General features: G+C 44.0%; 1 protein-coding gene across 16 annotated transcripts in view; it reads left to right on the top strand.

Moving 5' to 3' along the window:
• asxl2 (ASXL transcriptional regulator 2) overlaps nucleotides 1–24,427 on the top strand; it is a 291,236-nt gene that overhangs the window by 211,809 nt on the left and 55,000 nt on the right. For 14 of the 16 annotated variants that reach the window (XM_085996929.1, XM_085996940.1, XM_085996938.1 and 11 more), the window contains 2 exons: nucleotides 11,443–11,561; nucleotides 21,780–21,894. In XM_085996929.1, coding sequence (XP_085853055.1) covers nucleotides 11,443–11,561; nucleotides 21,780–21,894 — 234 coding nt within the window. The remainder of the gene's footprint in view (nucleotides 1–11,442; nucleotides 11,562–21,779; nucleotides 21,895–24,427) is intronic. The other 2 variants (XM_085996943.1, XM_085996942.1) reach the window with 1 other exon arrangement.

Below are 24,427 nucleotides of genomic sequence, written 5' to 3'. Positions count from 1 at the left end.
CCCTGGACATGTTCTATCTTCCTTCTTAAATATAGGTATAACACTAGCTTCCCACCAGTTTACTTTAACTACACCTTTTTCTAATGAATTATTAAATATGTGTAATAGTACCTCTGCTATCTCTTCCCTAGATTCTATAAAAATGTGTGGTTGTAATCCATCCGGACAAGGGGTTTTATCCTCCTTTGAGTTTGAATAGTTTATTTAATATTTCTCCTTTTATTTTAAATGTGGTTATATAATTTCTAATCTCATCTTCTGATGTCATGTCCACCTGATCTGTCTCCCTGGTAAATACTGAAGCAAAGTAATTATTTAATATTTTTGCTAATTTGCGATTGCTGCCTGTGATTTTTATCCTGTCCGTCCCCTAGTGGCCCTATTCCCATCCCGACTTTGCTTTTTTTCTTTGTGCCTGTAGAATATTTTACTATTTTGTTTTATGTTCCTTTTATAATTTAATTTCATAGTTCCTCTTTGCCTTCCTTTTTTTTTACTTCTCTTCTAATCTCTTGGTATTCTCCTTTGTCATGCTCTCCCCTGCTGTCCATGTACTGAGTGTATGCCCCTTTGTCATGCTCTCCCCCGCTGTCCATGTACTGAGTGTATGCCCCTTTGTCATGCTCTCCCCCGCTGTCCATGTACTGAGTGTATGCCCCTTTGTCAGGCTCTCCCCTGCTGTCCATGTACTGAGTGTATGCCCCTGCTGTCCATGCTCTCCCCCGCTGTCCATGTACTGAGTGTATGCCCCTTTGTCATGCTCTCCCCCGCTGTCCATGTACTGAGTGTATGCCCCTTTGTCATGCTCTCCCCTGCTGTCCATGTACTGAGTGTATGCCCCTTTGTCATGCTCTCCCCCGCTGTCCATGTACTGAGTGTAGGCCCCTTTGTCAGGCTCTCCCCTGCTGTCCATGTACTGAGTGTATGCCCCTGCTGTCCATGCTCTCCTCCGCTGTCCATGTACTGAGTGTATGCCCCTTTGTCATGCTCTCCCCTGCTGTCCATGGACTGAGTGTATGCCCCTTTGTCATGCTCTCCCCCGCTGTCCATGTACTGAGTGTATGCCCCTTTGTCATGCTCTCCCCCGCTGTCCATGTACTGAGTGTATGCCCCTTTGTCATGCTCTCCCCTGCTGTCCATGTACTGAGTGTAGGCCCCTTTGTCAGGCTCTCCCCTGCTGTCCATGTACTGAGTGTAGGCCCCTTTGTCAGGCTCTCCCCCGCTGTCCATGTACTGAGTGTATGCCCCTTTGTCAGGCTCTCCCCTGCTGTCCATGTACTGAGTGTAGGCCCCTTTGTCAGGCTCTCCCCTGCTGTCCATGTACTGAGTGTATGCCCCTGCTGTCCATGCACTGAGTGTATGCCCCTTTGTCATGCTCTCCCCCGCTGTCCATGTACTGAGTGTATGCCCCTTTGTCATGCTCTCCCCTGCTGTCCATGGACTGAGTGTATGCCCCTTTGTCATGCTCTCCCCCGCTGTCCATGTACTGAGTGTATGCCCCTTTGTCATGCTCTCCCCCGCTGTCCATGTACTGAGTGTATGCCCCTTTGTCATGCTCTCCCCTGCTGTCCATGGACTGAGTGTATGCCCCTTTGTCATGCTCTCCTCCGCTGTCCATGTACTGAGTGTATGCCCCTTTGTCATGCTCTCCCCCGCTGTCCATGTACTGAGTGTATGCCCCTTTGTCAGGCTCTCCCCTGCTGTCCATGTACTGAGTGTATGCCCCTTTGTCAGGCTCTCCCCCGCTGTCCATGTACTGAGTGTATGCCCCTTTGTCAGGCTCTCCCCTGCTGTCCATGTACTGAGTGTATGCCCCTTTGTCATGCTCTCCCCCGCTGTCCATGTACTGAGTGTATGCCCCTTTGTCATGCTCTCCCCTGCTGTCCATGTACTGAGTGTATGCCCCTTTGTCAGGCTCTCCCCTGCTGTCCATGTACTGAGTGTATGCCCCTTTGTCATGCTCTCCCCTGCTGTCCATGTACTGAGTGTATGCCCCTTTGTCATGCTCTCCCCTGCTGTCCATGTACTGAGTGTATGCCCCTTTGTCAGGCTCTCCCCTGCTGTCCATGTACTGAGTGTATGCCCCTTTGTCGGGCTCTCCCCTGCTGTCCATGTACTGAGTTTATGCCCCTTTCCTTGCCCTCAGTTTTTCCTTTGTGTTTATCCACGGTATCTCATTAGCATTCAGTTTGTTCTTGTTCTTTGGCAGAATATATTTTTTCTGAACTCTGTTGTACACCATTTGAAATGCTTCCCATTGCTTTTCTACATCATTGTTTGCTAGTATTGTTGTCCATTTTAATTTCCCAAGTTCTAGTCTCAGCCCCTTAAAATCAGCTTTTCTCCAATCTATTACTCTGGTCTTCTTCATACTTTAATTCTTCTGAATTATTATCTTAAAGCACAAGGGATTGGGGGTAAGGTACTTGGATAGAGAACTGGTTGGCAGACAGGAAGCAAAGAGTTGGAATAAACGGGTCTTTTTCCGAGTGGCAGGCAGTGACTAGTGGGGTACCGCAGGGATCGGTGCTAGGACCCCAGCTATTCACAATATATTAATGATCTAGACGAGGGAACTAGATATAATATCTCCAAGTTTGCAGACAACACAAAGTTGGGTGGGTGTGTGTGCTGTGAGAAGGATGCAGATAAACTCCAGTATGATTTGGACAGGTTGGGTGATATGGCAGATGCAGTATAATGTGGATAAATGCGAGGTTATCCACTTTGGTGGCAAAAACAGGAAGGCAGATTATTATCTAAACGGCTATAGATTGGGAGAAAGGGAAGTGCAACGAGACCTGGGTGCACCAGTCGCTGAAGGTAAGCATGCAGGTGCAGCAGGCGGTTAAGAAAGCAAATGGTATGTTGGCCTTCGTAGTGAGAGGATTCGAGTACAGGAGCAAGGATGTCTTGCTGCAGTTGTACAGGGCCTTGGTGAGACCACACCCTGAGTATTGTGTGCAGTTTTGGTCGCCTTATCTGAGGAAGGATGTTCTTGCCATGGAGGGAGTGCAGCGAAGATTCACCAGACTGATACCTGGGATGGCAGGAATGACGTATGAGGAGAGATTGTGTCAATTGGGCTTATACTCGCTGGAGTTTAGAAGAATGAGAGGGGATCTCATTGAAACTTATAAAATTCTAACAGGACAAGACAGACTAGATGCAGGAAGGATGTTCCTGATGGCGGGGGAGTCCAGAACCAGGGGTCACAGTCTAAAGATAAGGGGTAAGCCATTAAGAACAGAGATGAGGAATTTCTTCACCCAGATAGTGGTGAACCTGTGGAATTCTCTACCACAGAAGGCAGCAGAGGCCAATTCATTAAATATATTCAAGAAGGAGTTAGATATATTTCTTAAGGCTAAAGGGATACGGGGAGAAAGCAGGGACAGATACTGAATTTGGATGATCAGCCATGATCGCATTGAATGGCAGAGCAGGCTCGAGGGGCCGAATGGCCTACTCCTGCTCCTATCTTCTTTGTTTCTATGTTTCTTAAAGCTTATTATATTATGGTTACTATTGCCTAGATGTTACCCCACTTTTCCTCCTTTTGATATATCATGATATCTTCCATGATTGAATAGCCTGCCAATACTTAAAGACTAAAGACCACACATGCATAAGTGCAGGTGCTCGTGTAAGTCATGTGCTAACATAACCCCATCATGAGTCAGCAACTTCAGGAAAGGAGGTGAATTAGAGCAGAAAATAACTAGACAATGATATGATGCACATTCATATAATGGCTCCCAGTTTTTGCTGGCTAGTAGCTCTTGGCCACGTTACGGTACAGTGCACAAAATATTTGAAAATGATGTGTGCACAAATTCTGTTATATCAAATTAGAAATATAAGTGACCTAATTTAGTCACACTGTACTATTACCTTGAATGTAATCCTGCCCCACACTGCTGCAAGTCAATTTCTGATGCTTCCTTTCCCAAAGCAAGCAATACTTGATAACCCAAACGACACAGTGTGTTGATGTGCACTGTGGTTAGCACTAAACTACAGAGCAGGAAGGCCTCGGCTTCAGCTTTGTAAGTTTTGCCAATATAGTCATGGTTAGGGTTGCAAAATTCCGGGAATTTTTAAAAGAGGAAACTTTCCATGGGAATTTTCAGGTATTTATGGGAATTTATGGGAATTTTGAGTTGTTTTGCACACTGATGGTTTTTGTCTCTGACCCTTATATTATCTTTGTCATCAAAATAGACATACTGTTCCATACAAATAAAAACAGGTTTTCAAAACTTTATTTAGGTTATAATTTTGAACTTTATTGAACCCCCACAAAAAAGACTCATTTAAAATAAAAAGAGCATCAGCTTATTTAGCCTGTAATTTGTCCTTATTTTGTCCCTTTGAGTCTTCTACTCATGAATCTTCTGAGTCTTCTACTCATCATTGCTCCTCCTGATTCTCTGACTCTGGCTCTGACGTGTCCATTTCCTCCTCTGTGTCACTGTCTAGCTGTGTGGTGGACACTTCTGTACCTGGCTCAATAAGTTGTAGGTTCGCCCGGATAGCCACCAATTTCTCCACTCTCTTGTTCTTAGGCAGGCAGTCCCTCGGAACCGAGGATGACTTGTTTCCACATTAAAAATGAGTTTGCAGGTGACTGATTAGTCCAATGCGGGACCTACAGTCTCTGTCACAGGTGGGGCAGACGGTGGTTGAAGGGGCGGGTGGGTGGGGTGCTTGGGTTGACGTGCGCTCCTTCAACTGCCTGCGCTTGGCTTCTGCTTGCTCCCGGCGAAGAGACTTGAGGTGTTCGGCGCCTTCCCGGATGCTTCTCCTCCACTTTGTGCGGTCTTGGGCCAGGGATTCCCAGGTGTCGGTGGGGATGTTACACTTTTTCAAGGAGGCTTTGAGGGGTGTCCTTGAAGCGTTTCCTCTGCCCTCCTGGGGCTCTCTTGCCATGCTGGAGCTCTGAGTAGAGTGCTTGTTTTGGGAGTCTTGTATCGGGCATGCGGACAATGTGACCCGTCCATCGGAGCTGATCAAGCGTGGTCAGAGCTTCGATGCTGGGGATGTTGGCCTGAGCAAGAACACTGACGTTGGTGCGCCTATCCTGCCAATGGATTTGCAGGATCTTGCAGAGGCAGCGTTGGTGGTACCACCAACTCTCTTGTTAGTCAGCCTGTTGCGCACCTTTGTATGCGTATTCCCAAAAAGTGACCAGTTTCGTTCAGAGGCCGCTGATGAAGGTGGGATTTGGAGTATCACCGATGCAATGGGTGACAGGGCCTCAGATGCACAAAGTCCCTTCCATCAGGTATGTGCACTGATATGCTTGCATGGTTCCCATATCCCGTCTGCATTCCAAAGACCTTGCTTGGTAGAGAACTTTGCCAGACTTCCCAGAACTTTGCCCACGTCCAGATAGAGGTGGCGTGAGAGGGTAGAAATCACACTAAGCACTGTTGATCTGTTCCCCAGAAAGTATTGGACTCCCAACATGCTTTGGGTCCAGCATGTATGCTGCAGCATGAATCGGCTTGACACAAAATTCTTGACGCGTCTGTATGAATTAAACAATTGCCTTCTCCTCTGCTTTGAGCAGCAGGGATGTGGGTAGGGCAATGCTGATTTGTTCTTTTAAATCAGCAAAAAGCCTGAGAACATCTGACAAGACAGCGTCATCTCCTTCAATCTGAGCAATTGCAGATGCTACTGGTGAGAGTAGTTTAAGGCTGCTAATCACTCTCTCTCCCAAAACACATCATCCAGCAGTATTTTCTTGATGGTGGTTTCCATATCCCCAGACTGGGATATTACCATTTCTTGCAGCGACTCCTTACCCTCCAGAAGGCTATTGTACATTATGACAACGCCACCCCATCTAGTGTTGCTGGGCAGCTTCAGTGTGGTGTTCTTGTTCTTTGTCATTTGCTTGGAGTTGTAGGTTGCTGCAACTACCTGTTTTCCCCTGACATACTTAACAACTTGCTTGGCTCTCTTGTACAGTGTTTCCATGGTTCTCAAACCCATGATGTCCTTGAGGAGCAGGTTGAGCCCATGAGCTGCGCACCCAATAGATGTAATATGAGGGTAGGCCTCCTCCACTTGAGCCCAAGCAGCCTTCATATTTGTAGCATTGTCAGTAACTACTGCAAAGACCTTTTGTGATCCAAGATCGTTGATGACCGCTTTCAGCTCGTCAGCAATGTATGTGCCTGTGTGTCTGTTGACTTTCGTGTCTGTGCTCTTGAAGAACACTGGGAAAAGAGTGGAGACGATGTAGTTTATGATGCCCTCCCCTCGTACATATGACCACCCATCTGAGATAACTGCAACACAGTCTGCCATCTCTATTGTTCCTTGGACTCTTTTATACTCAGCCTCCAGCAAATAAGTAGACAAAGCATGTCTGGTGGGAGGACAGTATGCAGGGCGAATAACGTTGAAAAATCTCTTCCAGTACACATTGGCTGTGAGCATGAGGGGTGAGCCTGTCGCATATACAGCTCGAGCAAGGCATTCATCTGCATTCTTCTGGCTATGGTTATCCATTGTATCAAAGAACCTTCCAAGTGGGCCAGGAGTTGCTGATGATAAGGAGCCTGATGCTGAATGTGAACTATCATCATCATCTTGAATGGAAGCAGAGGAACTCTGGGCTGACTGTTGTGAGCTTTGAGTGAAGTTATTGCATTTGGCAAAATGCTGCTGCATCTTTGTGGCATTCTTTACATATGGCTTTGTACAGTGTTTGCACATGTACACATTCTTTCCATCTTTAATGCCTGGGGTAAAATGCTTCCACACATCCGACGGTAACCATGGCATTGTTCTATGCAGAGAAATAAAGGGCATTCATCTCTGTGTCGAACTGCGGTCGATCAGCACGATTGCAATAGGGTGAGTACATTTTTTCTGATGCTCCATGTGATGGAAGCATGACCTGTGCACGCACAATGCTACATCACCAATAGAGGGAGCTAATTGCTCATCCACCCATCCAACCAATCAGGACACATTTGTTCACAGTCACACACACAACTTGTAATTATTAAAACAAGCCAAGTAAGAAGATAAACATATATTGATTAAGAAATTCCTTAATAATTAAGATTCCATCTCTGTTAGTAATTTTAAGAGAAGACCTGTGGAAAAAAATGAAAGAAATACAAAAAAACAATATTATGTTAGCATGTGCTTTTTTGGGCAAAATTCCCAAGCTAAACTTCCTGTGGAAAATTTCTGGAAATTTACCGGAAACTTTCCACCCCTTTGCAACCCTAGTCATGGTAGTGACGAGGATGCTGCAATTAGACTCGGCATCCCATGGCTGCTAAAGAGAAAATTGCCCAGGATTCTTCCTCCTCATATCTACCCAATGATCCCTACTTAACATTGTGTGTGTGGACAGGATTGCACTCAGGCCATGGTCGAATAGCTCAATGATATTTACTTGTCCATCCAGCCACGTCATGACTGGTAACCCAAGGAAGGAGCCAGAGGGCTACCTACACACTGAAATTTAATCCTGTGTGACTCACTGCTGCAGGGAGATTAGGGGCAAGATAAGAAAAGTGAAGGTAAAGTTGGGGAAGGAACAAATATATTTTTTTTTAAAACACTTCAGTAGTTCCGCTGATTTATTTTTATGACATCTGCAAAACCAATTATGCAAGAATGTTTTATGTTCCCAGGAAACTCATTATTAAACTGAAAATGCCCAGCCTGCTTAAACTTTATGATCTTTTATCTTAACCATGTTAGGTGGCACAAATCTACAGGAGATGGAAGTTAATGACCGGTATAAAGCAATATCCAGCTGAGAAGTCATGCTAATCTTGAAGTAAACATAGTTTCTTTACTGTTGTATTTTCACTAAATCTGGCAAAACATAAAATTACTGCATTTACGAAGTAATTCAGGTCACTGCATTTCAATGGTTAACTCGTGTATCTAAGCAGCTCCTCAACTTGCTGAAGAGAGCCAGAACCTGAGTGTCAATTTCGACTCTGGTCTTTGATATGTGTATGGAGCTTTGCTGGCCCAATGTTTTTATGAAAATCCCACAGAAAGATACAAAGCTGGGTGCGAATGTAAGTTGTGAGGAGGATGCAAGGAGGCTTCAAGGGGATATAGACAAGTTAAGTAAGTGGGCAAGAACATGGCAAATGGAAAATAATGTGGAGAAATGGAAAAGCACAGTATTTTTTAAATGGTGAGAGATGGGGACATGTTAGTGTTCAGAGGGACCTGGCTGTCCTTGTACACAAATCACTGAAAGTTAACATGCAGGTACAGCAAGCAATTAGGAAAGCTAATGGTGTGTTGGCCTTTATTACAAGAGGATTTGAGTATAAGAGTAAAGACATCTTACTGCAATTATATAGGGCCCTGGTGAGACCGCACCTGGAGTATTGTGTACAGTTTTGGTCTCCTTACCTAAAGAAGGATATACTTTCCATAGAGGGAGTACAACAAAGGTTCACCAGACTGATTCCTGGGATGGGGGGGATTGTCCTATGAGGAGAGATTGAGTAGACTAGGCCTATATTCTCTAGAGTTTAGAAGAATGAGAGGTGATCTCATTGAATCATACAAAATTCTTACAGGGATTGACAGGGTAGATGCAGGGAGGATGTTTCCCCTGGCTGGGGAGTCTAGAACCAGGGGTCACAGCCTCAGAATAAGGGGTCGGCCATTTAGGACTGAGATGAGGAGAAATTTCTTCACTCAGAGGGTGGTGAATCTTTGGAATTCTCTACCCCAGAGGGCTGTGGAGGCTCAGTCGTTGAGTATAATCAAGACAGAGATTGATACATTTTTGGATATTAAGGGAATCAAGAGATAGTGCAGGAAAGTGGAGATGAGGTAGAAGATCAACCATGATCTTACTGAATGGCAAAGCAGGCTTGAGGGGCCAAATGGCCTACTCCTGCTCCTATTTCTTGATTTCTAAAACCCATTCTGGTATGACTCAACACTCTAAAAGATACGTGTTAATTTTGGCTTGTGGATGATTAATGTTCTAGGCTGCTGAAGTAAGTCCGTGGGTCTTGTTTCCTCTGCCTAAAGCTCTGGTGACCATTCGGTTAGAAAGAGATAAGTGCATGGGGCTGAAATTCCACAGGGGTTCCAGCAACATAATGCCATAACTTTGGTGGGGCCTCCTGTGTAAATGGCTGAAAACAGCAGGTTCTGCCAGTGTCCTGCTGGAGTTATGGCCAAAGACCAGTTGAATCCCCATGGAATTTCAGCCCCCCTTTGAGCTCAGCCTTTAGTAGGATGGAGGTATCTATCACAGACCTTGTGATAACTAACTCTCGCTTTTATTCTCAGCTCGAGTATTTAACCCCTTCCCATTAGCAGCAACTAATCTTCGGACCAGCATAATTACTGTTGGCCCAGATTTTGCGGTCGGCAGCATAATTAAGGTTTACGCTGCCGGCATCTGAACCGAATGCACACTTACCTGCTGGGAACCCTCCTCCGAGAAGTTGCTGTCAGACGCTGCGGAGTTGAACGCTGTGCAATAGCCCACGGATCCCGGGGCGTACAGTGTGTGGAAGCGTACCAGGTTCATGTGGGCCGGTGCTCCAATCAGCAAATGGAAGGTCTCTGATTAATGCTATTAGAGATCGTTAGTCCTTGCACTTCAGTTCTTCGAAAATAACTGAAATTTGTGATTTGGGGGTCTGGGTGTGTGCAGAATGGGCCATATGTAAATGCTTCCATTTCCAGCCTTATATAGCTTTTAAAATCTTGGATTTGTCAGGAGGTGATCACCTTACACTGTGCAAACAGGCCTTGCGCCTTTTTGCAACAGCCATAAAATTTTCATAAGTTACAGCTGGGCAGTTGGCGGGCAATTAGCCCAACTCTGCGCCAGCAATTAGGATTTCAATGTCGGTGCGGATCATCTGTCAAGTCGGAACTTGACATCGCAAGTTCGGGATTTAGCCCATGCGTATTCTGAGAGTACGCCGTCGTACCGACCACAAATTCTGGTCCATTATATCACAAGTAATAATGTAATCCCTGGATAGGTGCCAGTTTTGGACACCAGACAGATTTATTGATTTGAATTTCCCACTGCTTTTTGTTCCTCTTCCTCGATTGACCATCACCAGCTTCGTCCCAGGCCTTTGCTAATCCACTAAATGGCTGGCCACCAAAATATGTGTAAGAATGCTCCAGGGTGCTTATCGGTGAATTTTCCATCCTTATACTGTGTGCTGGTACCTGGCCTCATCTTAAGTCTTTCCCTTATAACCTAGTCAATATCAGGGACTTGGTTTCTGAGTAATGAGGGTTGCTTACTTGTGTCGTTTGTGAACGTTTTCTGTAACTTGGGATAAATACATGAAGATCTGAAAGAATGGCATTAAGCAACCAAGCAGCCATAACCTTTCACTTTGTTTTATCATCTGACATTCAGCAAAGAGTGACCTACTTTTCTTGTCACATTCATTACAGGGTTTGTGCAGGTCAAGAACATCTGATAAAATGTTATAAGATTTACAATCAGTCCTGGCAATGCTATCTTGTAAGCTATGCTTTATTTTTTGTTGTTAATATAATATGCCATTTAATCCAGCCTAAGACCAGACTTTTCAAATTATTTTAGTTATGGCCTATTGCTCAAAATTTGAGGCAGTTGAGAAAAACAATACAGCTATACATCAATTGGTGACAGCAAAATCATCATATTCCCATTTGTTCTGTTTTGCTGCTTGCTTACATGCTTTTAGAGGATAAAATGATTGGTGTGATGTTGAACTGACTGCAGAGGAGGGAGCTGGCAGAAAAAACAATGGGCACGTGACATCAAAGGTTCAACATCATAATGATGTCTAATATGACAATGTGCAGACTAAAAGATCATAGTTCTGGAAGAACTGTACCGTGATAAAGTATCCTCCACATGTTATAAAGAGTATAATGAATACCAAGTGTGATTTGAAAGCATCCATCTAATTTCAGTGTTTAGGTGTTATCATAAACCAAGAAAGCAAAGTTAACTCTCAAATTAGATCACTTGAAATCACCCAAAAATACCTAATTTTTAAAAATAATATCTAAAGTAAACTTTCTGATTCCATTCTGCCCAGCTTTCTGACAGGCATTGTCAGTGTGTCTATATCATTCGTACTGAAGAATTATGCTGGAATCAATCGACTACATACTGGGGGGCAGTTGTGTTTTCTTTGTGTTTCATTATTATTTTCTGCTGATTGTAGTGTTGTGATGGCTGTGCAATGCATAGGTGATGATGTCTGCCCTGAATGGTTAACAATAGTGATGTAATAACTCCAAGATGATTGAATTTATTACTGAAAAATACAACTACGTAATATGCTATCACTCAGTAACTCTTAGGAACTATTGTCAAGTTGAAAATTTGATGGCGGTCTATTAATACACTGGATTTTATTTTTAAAAATATATTAATTTTCCATTCCTTTTTCCAAGTGTCATCCAGGTTATCGCCTCAACCAGCCTCACCTCAGTCAAGCTGCCCCTCCCCCTCCATCCCACAGAATAAGGTTATGTCTCCGTCCCAGAAGCACAGCAAGAAGGCCCTCAAACAGGTCAGTCTCTTCACCATTCCAAACTGCCCTCCGTGTCTTTTCAGTGATCCCACAGACAACCCACACTTGAGGTCTTTTTCCTCAATATTTCAGATAATAATCTATATTTCAGCACATGGAGATGTCACAGAAGAAACTTTTGTAAATTGTACACCTTGGAAGAAAGTCCAGTTAATCCCTTCTGGCTAATCAGCGGAAAGTTTTCTGGTTCAAACTCTTTAAGGGCTGGTTGTATCACAACAATTGGATGCTGTTAACTTCAGCTGGACAAACAAGTCATGCATCTTTTATTCAGCAAATTCTGTTACCAGCAAGGTTTTATCTCCAGTCTGTTTTTGCAGTAATCTAGTATGTAACTAAGTGTGCCATTTTAGTATCATTAACCCTTAGGATAACTTTAGATTCTTTATATATTTAGCTAGAACTTTTCAAAAAGCCATTGATGCTGATCTGATGTTTCCAGAAAAGCAATGGTATACGTAAGAACAAAGCTTGGGTCAAGAATAGTTGTTTCACATAAGAACGTAAGAAATAGGAGCAGGAATAGGCCACTTGGCCCCTCGAGCCTGCTCCGCCATTCAATAAGATCATGGCTGATCTAGGGCTCAAAGCCACTTCCCACCCGCTTCACTCCCTTATCTTGCAAAAAATTGTCTACACTTTAAATGTATTTAATGACCCAGCCTCCACAGCTCTCTGGGGCAGAGAATTCCACAAATTTACGACCCTCTGAGAGAAGAAGTTCCTCCTCATCAGTTCTAAAAGGGTGACTCTTTATTCTGAGACTGTGCCCCCGAGTTCTAGATTTCCCCATGAGGGGAAACATCCTCTCTGCATCTACCCTGTCGAGCCCCCTCAGTATCTTATATGTTTCGATAAGATCACCTCTCATTCTTCTAAATTCCAATGAGTATAGGCCCAGCCTGCTCAACCTTTCCTCATAAGTCAACCCCCTCATCTCTGGAATTAACCCAGTAAATCGTCTCTGAACTGCTTCCAATGCAAGTATATCCTTCCTTAACTAAGGAGACCAAAACTGTACGCAGTACTCAAGGTGTGGTCTCACCAATACCTTGAACAGTTGTAGCAGGACTTACCTATTTTTATACTCCAACCCCCTTGCAATAAAGGCCAACATTCCATTTGCCTTTTTGACTACTTGCTGTACCTGCATGCTAACTTTTTGTGTTTCATGCACAAGGACCCCCAGGTCCCTCTGATCTGTAGTATTTTGTAGTCTCTCTCCATTTAAATAATAGTTTTATTTTTTATTTTTCCTGCCAAAGTGGATTACCTTGCACTTTCCCACATTATACTCCATCTGCCAAATGTTTGCCCACTCACCTAGCCTGTCTATATCCCTTTGCAGGCTCTTTGAGTCCTCTGCACAACTTGCTTTCCCACACATTTTTTGATTTAATAATATAAACGTTTTTGATTTAATAATATAAACTTTTTAACTAAAACAGATTTTTAAAAATAAAAATTAATCAGCTAAAATTTTATTTCTCTGTGTGCCACCAGTTCTGTGGTGTAATTTGTTTTCCATTCAACAACATCAAGTGCATTTCTGCTTATTAAATTGAACATTCTTTACCTCATTTAGATGTGTTTTTGGCTCACTTTTGAATTGCATCATCAAGCCAGGGAAGCAATGGTCTCGAACTAAAAAGAAGATTGAAGGTGTCATTTTCTCCATGGTTACAAAACACAAACAAGCACATGTTTTTAATATGTCATTAATAAGACCATTGTGGATTTAAAATAACTTTTATAACTGTTTATGCAATGGTGGGATTGTGGCAATTTTATTCTGAGGATGAAACCGTGAGCATGCATGTAAAGTCCAGTATGCCACCTATATTTAAATAAAAGTTTTGGTACCCTTCGGGTTTTTGTGGGGTTACGAGGATACAATCTTAATTTCCATGGGACAGGCTACAATGTGCTACAATGGGTGAATTTCTGGTGCCTGCTTCTCCATGTAAGCCAGAAACTCCAGTGCCCACTCACCCGGGGGAAGTGGGGGGTAAGGTTTAATGGTTCCTATCCAGCCATGGTCCCCTCTACCCCCTAAGCAAGGGGGCCGATTTACTCCACCAATCAGGCCCACATCTGCCATTGTGGATGTCAGTACATCTTCACTCATTCAGAATACCAGCCTCCACTGGAACAGTATCTCCTGGCTGTTATTTGCCTTTTAAGGGTTTGCAGAGGTTCTATCCCTTATAAGGCGACCAGGAAACTCCTGGAAACTTTCGAGACCAAGTTGCGCCATTTCCTGAGGGATTCCACCAGAGTTAGGGCGGGAGACAAGCAGAAGAAATGTCGGCCCCTTAGTACTTTACTTTGGTTGCCAGTGAATCCTTCAAGGAATTTGAGTGAATCCTTCAAGGAATTTGAGTTTTATCAGTGCTTTCAGTGAGACTTATTGTTGTAGAATGTCTCGCGTTTCCCACCTGCTCCTGACTTGCTGGTGCTACTGCCTTTTCAATCTGAGCAACCCAGCCATTGTACTACTTGCAAACTTTTTTTTTAAATGTTAGAGGTCAAATCAATGCCCTGGTCTCTCTCAAACGCAACGGTTGCAGTCAATTCAAGTTTTTCCCACATAAACCATGCATTCTGATTGGTTGAGTTAAGAGAAGAATCCAAAGATAGAAAGTTTGCCCAAAGCAATGATCACCATACTCCTGAGAGGTGTGATTTAATAATGGGGCAAGTGTTGAGTGGAGTCCTGCAGGTATCCGTGCTCAGGACCCTGTTATTTCTAATCAAAACTAGTCAAGTATGTGGCGCCAAAAAAGTGGAGCGCTAGAAACAGAGGACGCAGCTACAGATTTTCACAAGTATTTAGACTGGTAATGCTATTGCTCTGACAAATACTCTAAAAACGCATCAAGCTTACTTAACTGAAGAATTCTTAAAATAAAATGTTGCCTGTCATCACATCATGGTGGCCCAGTGTTTTGCTCCTTTACATGCTTCAGTATTTTGGCATATGCAGCACTCTTATTACCTGAACGCTGTTTTCCTTACTGTTTTTTGGAAAGTGACTTGGCTTGTTCCATGTGTTCTTAATAATTTTACACACTGCAGGTTTCATTCATGTTATAACTGAAGACTATTCTTAACATATAATGTGTGATAGCTAGGTTTCATATAATATGCCTTCTTTCAAAATCCTCCGTACCAAACCATAATTGCATCCTAGTGAATGTTAATGAATCGGTATCCTTGTAAGATTCAGATTTCTACAAAAATATGAGGTGTCTAAGAACAAATATCAGTATAAGACAACAGAACCTATTAAACTGACTGTCAGTGTGACTTACATATGTATTTAGTGCCCAAAATGAATACAAGGATGATTCCAATTTGGGATATTTAAATGAGACACCCATTCCAATACTTGTTTTTATTGATTTTTTTTAAACAAATAGTGCTCTTTTGCTAAAACTACATTTACTATTGCAGGAACAATGCAGAGTGGCAGTAATGACTTGCAGTGGGAACATTCCACAATCAGCTGTAAAAGTGCGATAATGTTGCAGCTTTCCTCTGCCCCCTGTTTGACAGGAAAATCGCACTTTGCATGTGTAGTAAAGTCTATATTTTATTTTATGCTGATAGGTAGCAATCTCTGTTCTGTTGTTGCCTGCTTATGCCACTCTCAAAAGACTTAATCATTGATGGTATAAGGAGCCCTAATGAGTTCTGCTTTCTCAGATGTGATAGACAGGGGCTGGATTTCTGCATAAGAAGCAATCAGATATCTCCTCCAATGGCTTAGTCATCTGGTACAGTATTACGTCATAAAAACCAGGTCTCGGCTTTGAGCCGCGGTCTGTGTTAAGTTAGCTGGGGCAGCAGTTATAGAGTCAGCCGTGGCTCAAACAGCAGGCACCTCAAAGCCTGGAGAGGTACCACCAACGCTGCCTCCGCAAGATCCTGCAAATCTATTGGCAGGATAGGCGCACCAACGTCCATGTTCTTGCTCAGGCCAACATTCCCAGCGTCGAAGCTCTGACCACACTCGATCAGCTCCGATGGACGGGCCACATCGTCCACATGCCCGATCCGAGACTCCCTAAACAAGCGCTCTACTCGGAGCTCCGACACGGCAAGAGAGCCCCAGGTGGGCAGAGGAAACGCTTCAAGGACACCCTCAAAGCCTCCATGAAAAAGTGCAACATCCCCACCGACACCTGGGAATCCCTGGCCCAAGATCGCACAAAGTGGAGGCGAAGCATCCGGGAAGGCGCCAAACACCTCGAGTCTTCACCGGGAGCAAGCGGAAGCTAAGCGCAATAACGGAAGGAGCGCACGTCAACCCAAGCACCCACCCACCCGCCCCTTCAACCACCGTCTGCCCCACCTGTGACGGAGACTGTAGGTCCCCCATTGGACTTGTCAGCAACCTGAGAACTAATTTTTAGTGTGGAAGCAAGTCATCCTCGGTTCCGAGGGACCGCCTAAGAAGAAAAAGCAAGAGTTGGTAGCACTGTCACCTCTGAGTCAGAGGATTGTGGGTTCAAGTCCCACTCCAGAGACTTGAGCAAATAAGTGCTACACCGTTGGAGGTGCCATGTGTTGGTTGAGGTGTCAAACCGAGATGAAAATTAAAATATATATTAATTTCAGAAGTGTAGCTTCACACATGATTTGTGTGAAGGGCCGAATGGCCTACAACTGCTCCTATCTTCTATGTTTCCTATCTTCTATGTTTAGAGGCATTTTCTGTTGTTAGTTGCTAGTTTCTACATAATTCTGCTGTTTCTACTCATCAGAAAGTCATTGGTTAAAAAAAACTTGCTGCTTTCTCCTCTTGCACTGCTGTTTATTTAACACGTGAGGGGTTTATTTAACACGTGAGGGTATATTCAGAATTTTTTTTTGTTTTTGATATAGTTACAAAGGGGATTATTACAAAGTAGTGTGTACTCTCCAATGTTTTTGTAAACTGTCTGTTCTCTATCTTTTTGGTGAAGATAGACACCATCTTGAAAATCCTTTAAATACAGATTAACTATAGTTTCTCAATCCTGTCATAAGAACATAAGAAATAGGAGCAGGAGCAGGCCATTTGGCCCCTCGAGCCTGCTCCGCCATTCGATAGGATCATAGCTGATCTGGTCTTGGCCTCAACTCCACTTTCCTGCCCGCTCCCCATAACCCTCGACTCCCTTATCGTTCAAAAATCTGCCTATCTCCACCTTAAATATATTCAATGACTCCGCCTCCACAGCTCTCTGAGGTAGAGAATTCCACAGATTCACGACCCTCTGAGAGAAGAAATTCCTCCTCATCTCTGTTTTAAATGGGCGACCCCTTATTCTGAAACTGCCCCCTAGTTCTAGATTCCCCCACGAGGGGAAACATCCTCTCTGCATTTACCCTGTCAAGCCCCCCTCAGAATCTTATGTTTCAATAAGATCTCCTCTCATTTTTCTAAACTCCAATGAGTATAGGCCCAACCTGCTCAACCTTTCTTCATAAGACAACCCCTTCATCTCAAGAATTAACCTCGTGAACCTTCTCTGAACTGCCTCCAATGCAAGTATATCCCTCCTTAAATAAGGAGACCAAAACTGTACGCAGTACTCTAGGTGTGGTCTCACCAACGCCCTGTACAGTTGTAGCAAGACTTCCCTACTTTTATACTCCATCCCCCTTACAATAAAGGCTAACATTCCATTTGCCTTCCTAATTACTTGCTGTACTTGCATGCTAAGTTTTTGTGTTTCATGTACAAGGACCCCCAGATCCCTCTGTACTGCAGCATTTTGTAGTCTCCCTCCATTTAAATAATAATTTGCTTTTTTATTTTTCCTGCCAAAGTGGATAACCTCACATTTCCCCACATTATACTCCATCTGCCAAATTTTCACCCACTCACTTAACCTATCTATATCCCTTTGCAGATTCTTTGGGGTCGATTTTAACTCAGCCGTGAGGCAGGATTTGAGGCGTGTGGGGGGTTAAATTCGCGAAAACTGGGGGTCGGGACCCTCCCCCCTGGTTCCCGACCCTGAGCCATTTTAACCCAGGCGTGTCTGATGGTGCCGAATCAGTCCCGCCTCCAACAGGCGGGACTGGTCTTTAAGGCCCTTAAGCAGCAATAATTGGCCTTTATAATCCCAATTCAACAGGCCCTTGCATTTTTAACCCTTTTCCCACGTAAAACACGCCTGGTGGGGATCACACCTGTGAAACCTGGCGTGAGCACTATTGGCTTGCTGACTATCGCTGCAGGTCAACCATTAAAGAGGAGATTTGATCAGTCATCATTTGCAGGTGGCAGGATTTTGTTGTTTCAGGCCTGGGGCAACTTTTACCAGGCTTAACCACACCTGTGGAAGGTTGGAGCCTCACACACATCTCCAGTGTGACCTCCTGGGAAATCCCGCTCGCCACCTTCACTCAGCGCTTCCTCAACGGAGGCATAAACCAGAAGCATGGGAGCCATTTATTTCCTTCCCTTCTGGGCATTCGATAAGCTCGAACACCAGCCGCCGCACCAGCAGAACCAGGAACAACAACAGCAGCAGCAACAGGAGCACCAGGCTGCTGCTCACCCACCTGAAGCTGCACAGGCCAGAAGGGGCCAGCGCTTGGGAGTGGCTTGAGAACACCTTGCTGCACATCAGGGGGCCATGGGGACCCGTATCTGCACTGGCAGTCCTACTCAGAAGGACTTCCATGAAGGTCTGGTCTCTCTGTTCAATAGATGCCCATCGCTCCTCAAGAGATGTCATTCTATTATGAACACTCACCATGTTTTCCATACCCTGGTGACTTATTTCCTCCATGGAGGTTGCCATCCTTTCCATGGTGATGTGTTCATGTGCCAATGACTCCACAAAGGCTCTGCTCATGTTTGCTATGGACTCCTCCATTTGCTCCACACTCACATCGATCCTGGAGACAAAACCTGCCAGAGACTCCTGCATCTGTTCCTGGAGTTCCAGCCCCACTGATCTTATGGATGGGCCCAGAGGCAGAGGGTCGACATGCAGCTGAGCTGAGCTGAGCTGGCAGAGTCCTGCACTCTCCGACTAGCACTCTCCACTGCTGTCCCTGTCTCCACAATCTGCTGATGCTCACTTGTAAGCTGTGATACAACAGGTGACAACACTACTCTATGTCCCGAAGGCCCCACCGAGGTGTGAGTGTCTGTGCTGGGTGCGCTGAATTCTGCTGACGCTGCGCCCTCAGAGGTTGCAGATTCCTCTGAGGAGTCTGGAAGCTCAGGCTCTTCCTCCTGGACAGTGGGGACGATGGCTCTCGATGGTCCTGTGGGGGAGTAAAGGAAAGAGTTAGAGATGTGAGGTCAAGGTTACATGCACATTGCATATTGCAGATGATCACAGGTCCATCTGTTATAGCTTCAGAATCATTATCAGCGACTCATGCAATGTCAATGAGAGAGATGGAAAACTATTCTGTCACCAGCTTGCTGTGATGCACCCGTCTGTCCGTCCCCCACTTGCGCCTTATCCTCCACTCCTACGATCTCCAAGACCGCCTCCTCCCAGGGGGTGAGGTGGGCTACTGATGGTGGCCCTCCTCCTATCCTCGCTTGTTCTCTTTTATTGTGAGCTCTCTTTTCCTGCAATGAGGGAGACAAGTGGAGTTTGAGTGAGAATGAAGGAGTGAGTGTAGAGAATCCATAGCATAGATGCTTAGAAGGAGACAAAGATGGAATGAGGTGGCAAGACCAAGGGCCCTCCCTGTGTGTGTTGTCAGTTGTTTTCATAGCATCACAGTGATAGGGAGTGTGAGGGCTGCATAGTCGAATAGTTTGGTGAATGTGAGCATAGAGAGAGAGGGAATGGGTAAGGATGCATGGATGTCAGTGTCAAGTGGGATGTGGAGGAAGAGATTGCTAAAGCTGAGTGCTGGTGAGGAGAGGCAATGGAGATCAGATTGAGAGTGATGGGAACTTCATACTCACTTTTCCAGTGTGCTGAAGGTCACGAAATCTCTTCCTGCACTGTATCCAGGTTCTGCGGGTAGCCGATAAGGAGTTGACCTCCTCTGTCACTTGCAGCCACGCAGCCTTTGTCTGCTGGGGAGGCATCTTCCTCCCTGATGAAGGGAAGAGCACCTCCTTGTGAGCTCTTGCTCCCTCCACTAAAGCCTGCAGGGCAACGTCGTCAAAACGGGGTGCAGACCTCAATCTTTCTCTTGCCATTCTGCTTCCAGCTCAGTGTATCAGCAAATGCCAAAAAGTTGGCAGCCTGCAGAAGAAGCAAGGCTTGTTGCAGACCCTAAATGCAGCAGCAATAATGACGTCATATTATGCGACTTTCCGACTAGAAATACTCATTTGCCAAGGGTTCCCACACGTTGGAAATCAATTGGCCAATTGAGTTAAAATTGCATCAATCTCACACACCTCTTCAGATTCGTGTGGGAAACACCAAATTCGGGGAACCCGACAAGTTCCCACACCCGAGTTAAAATCGACGCCTTTGTGTCCTCTTCACAACTTGTTTTCTCACCTATCTTTGTATCATCAGCAAATTTGGCTACAGTACACTCGGTCCCATCATCCAAATCATGAATATAGATTGTAAACAGCTGAGGCCCCAGCACTGATCCCTGTGGCACCCCACTAGTTACAGTTTGCCAACCTGAAAATGACCCATTTATCCTGACCCATTGTCCCTAAATATTTTCACCAGCTATTAAAATCTATTCCAATGGAGGCGTTATCCCATTTAAAATAAATTGGTAAACGTCAGCATTAAAATAATGGATCAAGGAATATCATACAAATGTATTTAGCATTCGTACACTATTATAGGTGACAGTGATTTCTGGGCTTGTATGTTGAATATAAGTAAAAGATCTCAAAACAAGCATACAAAGAAATTAGAACTGGAAAGTGTTTGGCAAAGTTTTTTTTATGTTTGCAGAGAGTGGAGTCATATGTCATTTTCATGTTGATGGATGTCATGTTCAGGTTCATGATGTAATAACGTGTTCTGATGGTGTTTACATGATTGGCTTCAATATTTGACAAACCTTTTCTAAAAATGCAGAGCATTATGCACAGTAACTTTGCACCAAGGTATTAGTGTGTTTAAGCATTCCCCATTCACATTTGGGACTTTGCTGTTGGGTTGACTTGACATCTGTTATGGGTCATAAGAAAAAAGGGTTTGAGCGCTCTTAGTTCAGTGGATAAATACAATAGCACAATGAAATTCAGTTCAAATATGTTTTAAAGCTGATCTAGTTGCTACTAATTTTGGAGTCAGACAGGCCAGAATGGTAAACATTTTGGGAGGGGTCAAATTACCCCACTGGAGAAGCACTTTGTTCGGGTAATGGAGAGGCCCTCTGCATTTTATTTATCTGGTGCAGTACCCGACCTGAGTGTGCTTGATTTTATGTTATAGTGTAAAACCAAAAAATACCTTCCCACTGGAGCCATTCATCAACTCACAAATCCACAAAAATGCACAAAAATTGGAGGAGGAGAGTAGTGGTTGTACTGAGTGATTTCATATTTTTACAAAGGAAATGCCTGCTACCAAAATACGTTGTAGTGGACTTTTTACAAATACTAACACTTGCACGTCATAGCATTTACCATTTCAGTTATACAGCATTCCTGATCTGGAATGCAACTTAACAAACTATGTACTTTTGACTTTTGAATTACTATATGTGAATTCTGTGTTCTATGAGTATTTTGTAAGATCTTTACTCCATGATGAACCACTAAAGCAACAGCGCTTTCTGCCTGTATGAAACCTTGTAACTGGTCTGTCTTTCAATTCTGCTGGATGCTACTTTTTAATATTAGCTCTGTGTAGAATAGAAATTCTGCTTTCTTAATTGGATAGTTTTAAAGATCAGTCTTTTTGTCGGTATACTTAAACTATAAACTCCTTAAAGAGGTCACACTGAGTTTCTAATGAGTTAAAAATTTATTTTTATCGTTACAGATTAGCAATCACAATATTACAGTATGCATGTGTTTTTCTTTGTCTCTTTGTTCTGTTGGTTACTTTAAAAGATTTTTTAAACCCTTGAGGTTTTTTGAATCTCTTAGCAAATCTATTACAGTTATGACATTTTGCAGTCTCGGGGGGGGGGGGGGGGGTGGAATCAGCTGGTATGATTAAATGGTTTTTCTATGTACTTGTTCCTATTAATAGGCATTTCTCAATTGACTACAGAAAATGTTTTTCCAACCCACAGGCCCTGAAACAGCAGCAACAGAGAAAGCAGTGTCGGCCTGGCTTACCAGTGTCCTCCAATCCAAGGCTGCTACTGAAGTCTGTAAAAGCTACTGACCAGACAGCGTCCAAGACTGGTATGCTTTAAGCAGTTATTTCCCAAAGATGGCTATTTGTTCTTTGCGACAAAAAATAATAATTTAGTGGGTATTTTCTTCTTGTATATGTCAGTTTTCTCCCAGATGTTTTATGTATGTCTATGAAGAGATGTCACAGCAAAAAGTAGAACAACCTGTAGAAAAACACAAGAACTGTGAATACAATAGGATCATTTGTTGATTTAAAGCAAGTAGACTTTGAACAGTGGTGTGTAGATTTATGCAAGTACAGTATGTACAATGTCATTTTGTGTGGATTGATGTGGGTGCAGTCTAAATAGAGCAGTGTATGTGCTGATGCAACTACAGTCTCGAAGCAATTGTGTATAGATTGATCCAAGCACAGTGTCTTAAACACTAGAGTAGGGTGTAGTCACAAATACCTAAAATAATACTGGTAACAGTCATCAGCAAGCCAGGATGAACTCAGTTTTACAAAACATTGCATTCAACAAATGGAAGCTATACACAAAGGATGTTTTAACAATAACAAAGTAAAAGCCTATAATGGTGGAAAGAACAGAGGTTCCAAAGAATTATCTAGAAATAATTAGTTACCAAACTAGCTTTTAAAAGGACGAATTGAATAAGTCGATTGAAGTCTGCCAAATTTCAGAGCATTTGAATTGTTTGATGTGTCAAGTTTGTGAATTAAAGAGATACAAGTGAATTAGCTTCTAAAGTTCCTTTTAGTGGACAGAAATATGAAGGTAAATTTTTTGCTTCTGCACTCTGGGCACACATTTGGGAGTGCATATTGTAAAATCCCTAGCCAGTGACTTTCTGTCCATTAAAATTAATGAACGGAAAATTGTGAACTCGAGGTGGGTAAATATCCCGATGTGCGATCCCAGTGCGTGCCAGCAGTACTGAAACAGAAAGTGTCCCCATACAGCCAACCTGTAAAAATTACTCACGGAATCATAGTATGATACAGCACAGAAGGAGGCCGTTCGGCCCATCGTACCTGTGCCGGCTCTATGGTAGAGCTATGCAACTAATTCCACTCCCCTGCTATTTTCCCCAGAACCCTGCAAATTTGTTCCACTCAAGTATTTATCCAATTCCCTTTTGAAAGTTTATTACTGAATCTGCTTCCACCACCTATTCAGGCAGTGCATTCCAGATCACAGAATGATACAGCACAGAAGGAGGCCATTCGAACCATCTTGCCTGTGCAGGCTCTTTGAAAGAGCTTAGAACTCGCTGCATAATTTTTTTCCTCATGTCACCTCTGGTTCTTTTCCCAGTTACTGTACATCAGTCAATGATATCATTGACTATGAAATGTAAAAAATAGTATTAAATTTTAATTTGTGAATGCTTGTCTCATTAATTTAGGTAAATGGGGAGACACTTTAAACAGTGGGCTGTAACTTTACTGGAAAAGAAAGGAACGCCATCAGAGCTACCTAACCTATGAGCCCAAAGATTGAGCAGGCACGATGCTGAGCTCTCCTTCCATCGTCTTCGCCTCCGCGCCCACTTCTTTGGCCGGGAGACCTTCTCCCACCCCCCACCCCCCCCCGCCACCCCCGCTCAGTGGACTCTCTCCCATCTTCAGAATTCTCGTTCCACCTGGACCCCTCCCTCTAGCCACTTACCCTCTCTAGATCCTTTCATTGGGAACTGCCAGCATGACATCGGTCATCTAAATTTTTCCTTTCCACTCCGCTCACTCAATCTAACCTACCTCCCTCTGAACTTGCAGCACTCTGTTCTCTCAGGTCTAACCCCAACTATGTCATTAAACCTGATGACAAGGGTGGCACTGTTGTTGTTTGGCGAACAGACCTCTACCTTGCGGAGGCTGAACGCCAACTCTACGACACCTGCTCCTACTTCCTTCTGGACCATGACCCCACCATCAAACATCAAGCCATCGTTTCCAGGACCGTCACTGACCTCCTCTCATCTGGAGATCTTCCCTCCGTGGCCTCCAACACCACACAGCCCGTTTCTACCTCCTTCCCAAGATCCACAAACAGGACTGCCCTGGTAGACCCATCATTTCCGCCTGTTCTTGCCCCATGGAACTTATTTCTTCCTATTCAACTCAATTATTTGATGACGCTCCTGTGAAGCCCCTTAGGACATTTTACTAGGTTAATGGTGCTATATACTGTAAATGAAAGTTGTTGTTGATTATTTAACAAAATGTGACACCGAGCCACTTAAGGAGCTATTAGGACAGGTAACAAATAGCTTGGTCCAAGAAGTAGGTTTTAAGGAGCATCTTAAAGGAGAGAGAAGTAAAGAGGTGGAGAACTTTACGGAGGGAATTCCAGAGCTTAGGGTCTAGGCAGCTGAAGGCACGGCCTCCAATGGTGGAGTGATTAAAATCGGGAATGCACAAGAGGCCAGAATTGGAGGAGCGCAGGGATCTCGGAGGCTAGTAGGGCTGGAAGGGCAGAAATTGAGAGGGGCGAGGCCATGGAAGGATTTGAAAACAAGGATGAGAATTTTAAAATCGAGGAGTTGCTGGACCGGGAGCCAATGTAGGTCAGTGAGC

This window comes from Somniosus microcephalus, chromosome 9, assembly GCF_052327205.1.
Source record: "Somniosus microcephalus isolate GS21.2 chromosome 9, FLI_Smic_1.0, whole genome shotgun sequence".
Classification (NCBI taxonomy): Eukaryota; Metazoa; Chordata; class Chondrichthyes; order Squaliformes; family Somniosidae; genus Somniosus; species Somniosus microcephalus.
The sequence above is the reverse complement of the archived record's forward strand: the minus strand, read 5'-3'. Positions and strand labels throughout refer to the sequence as shown.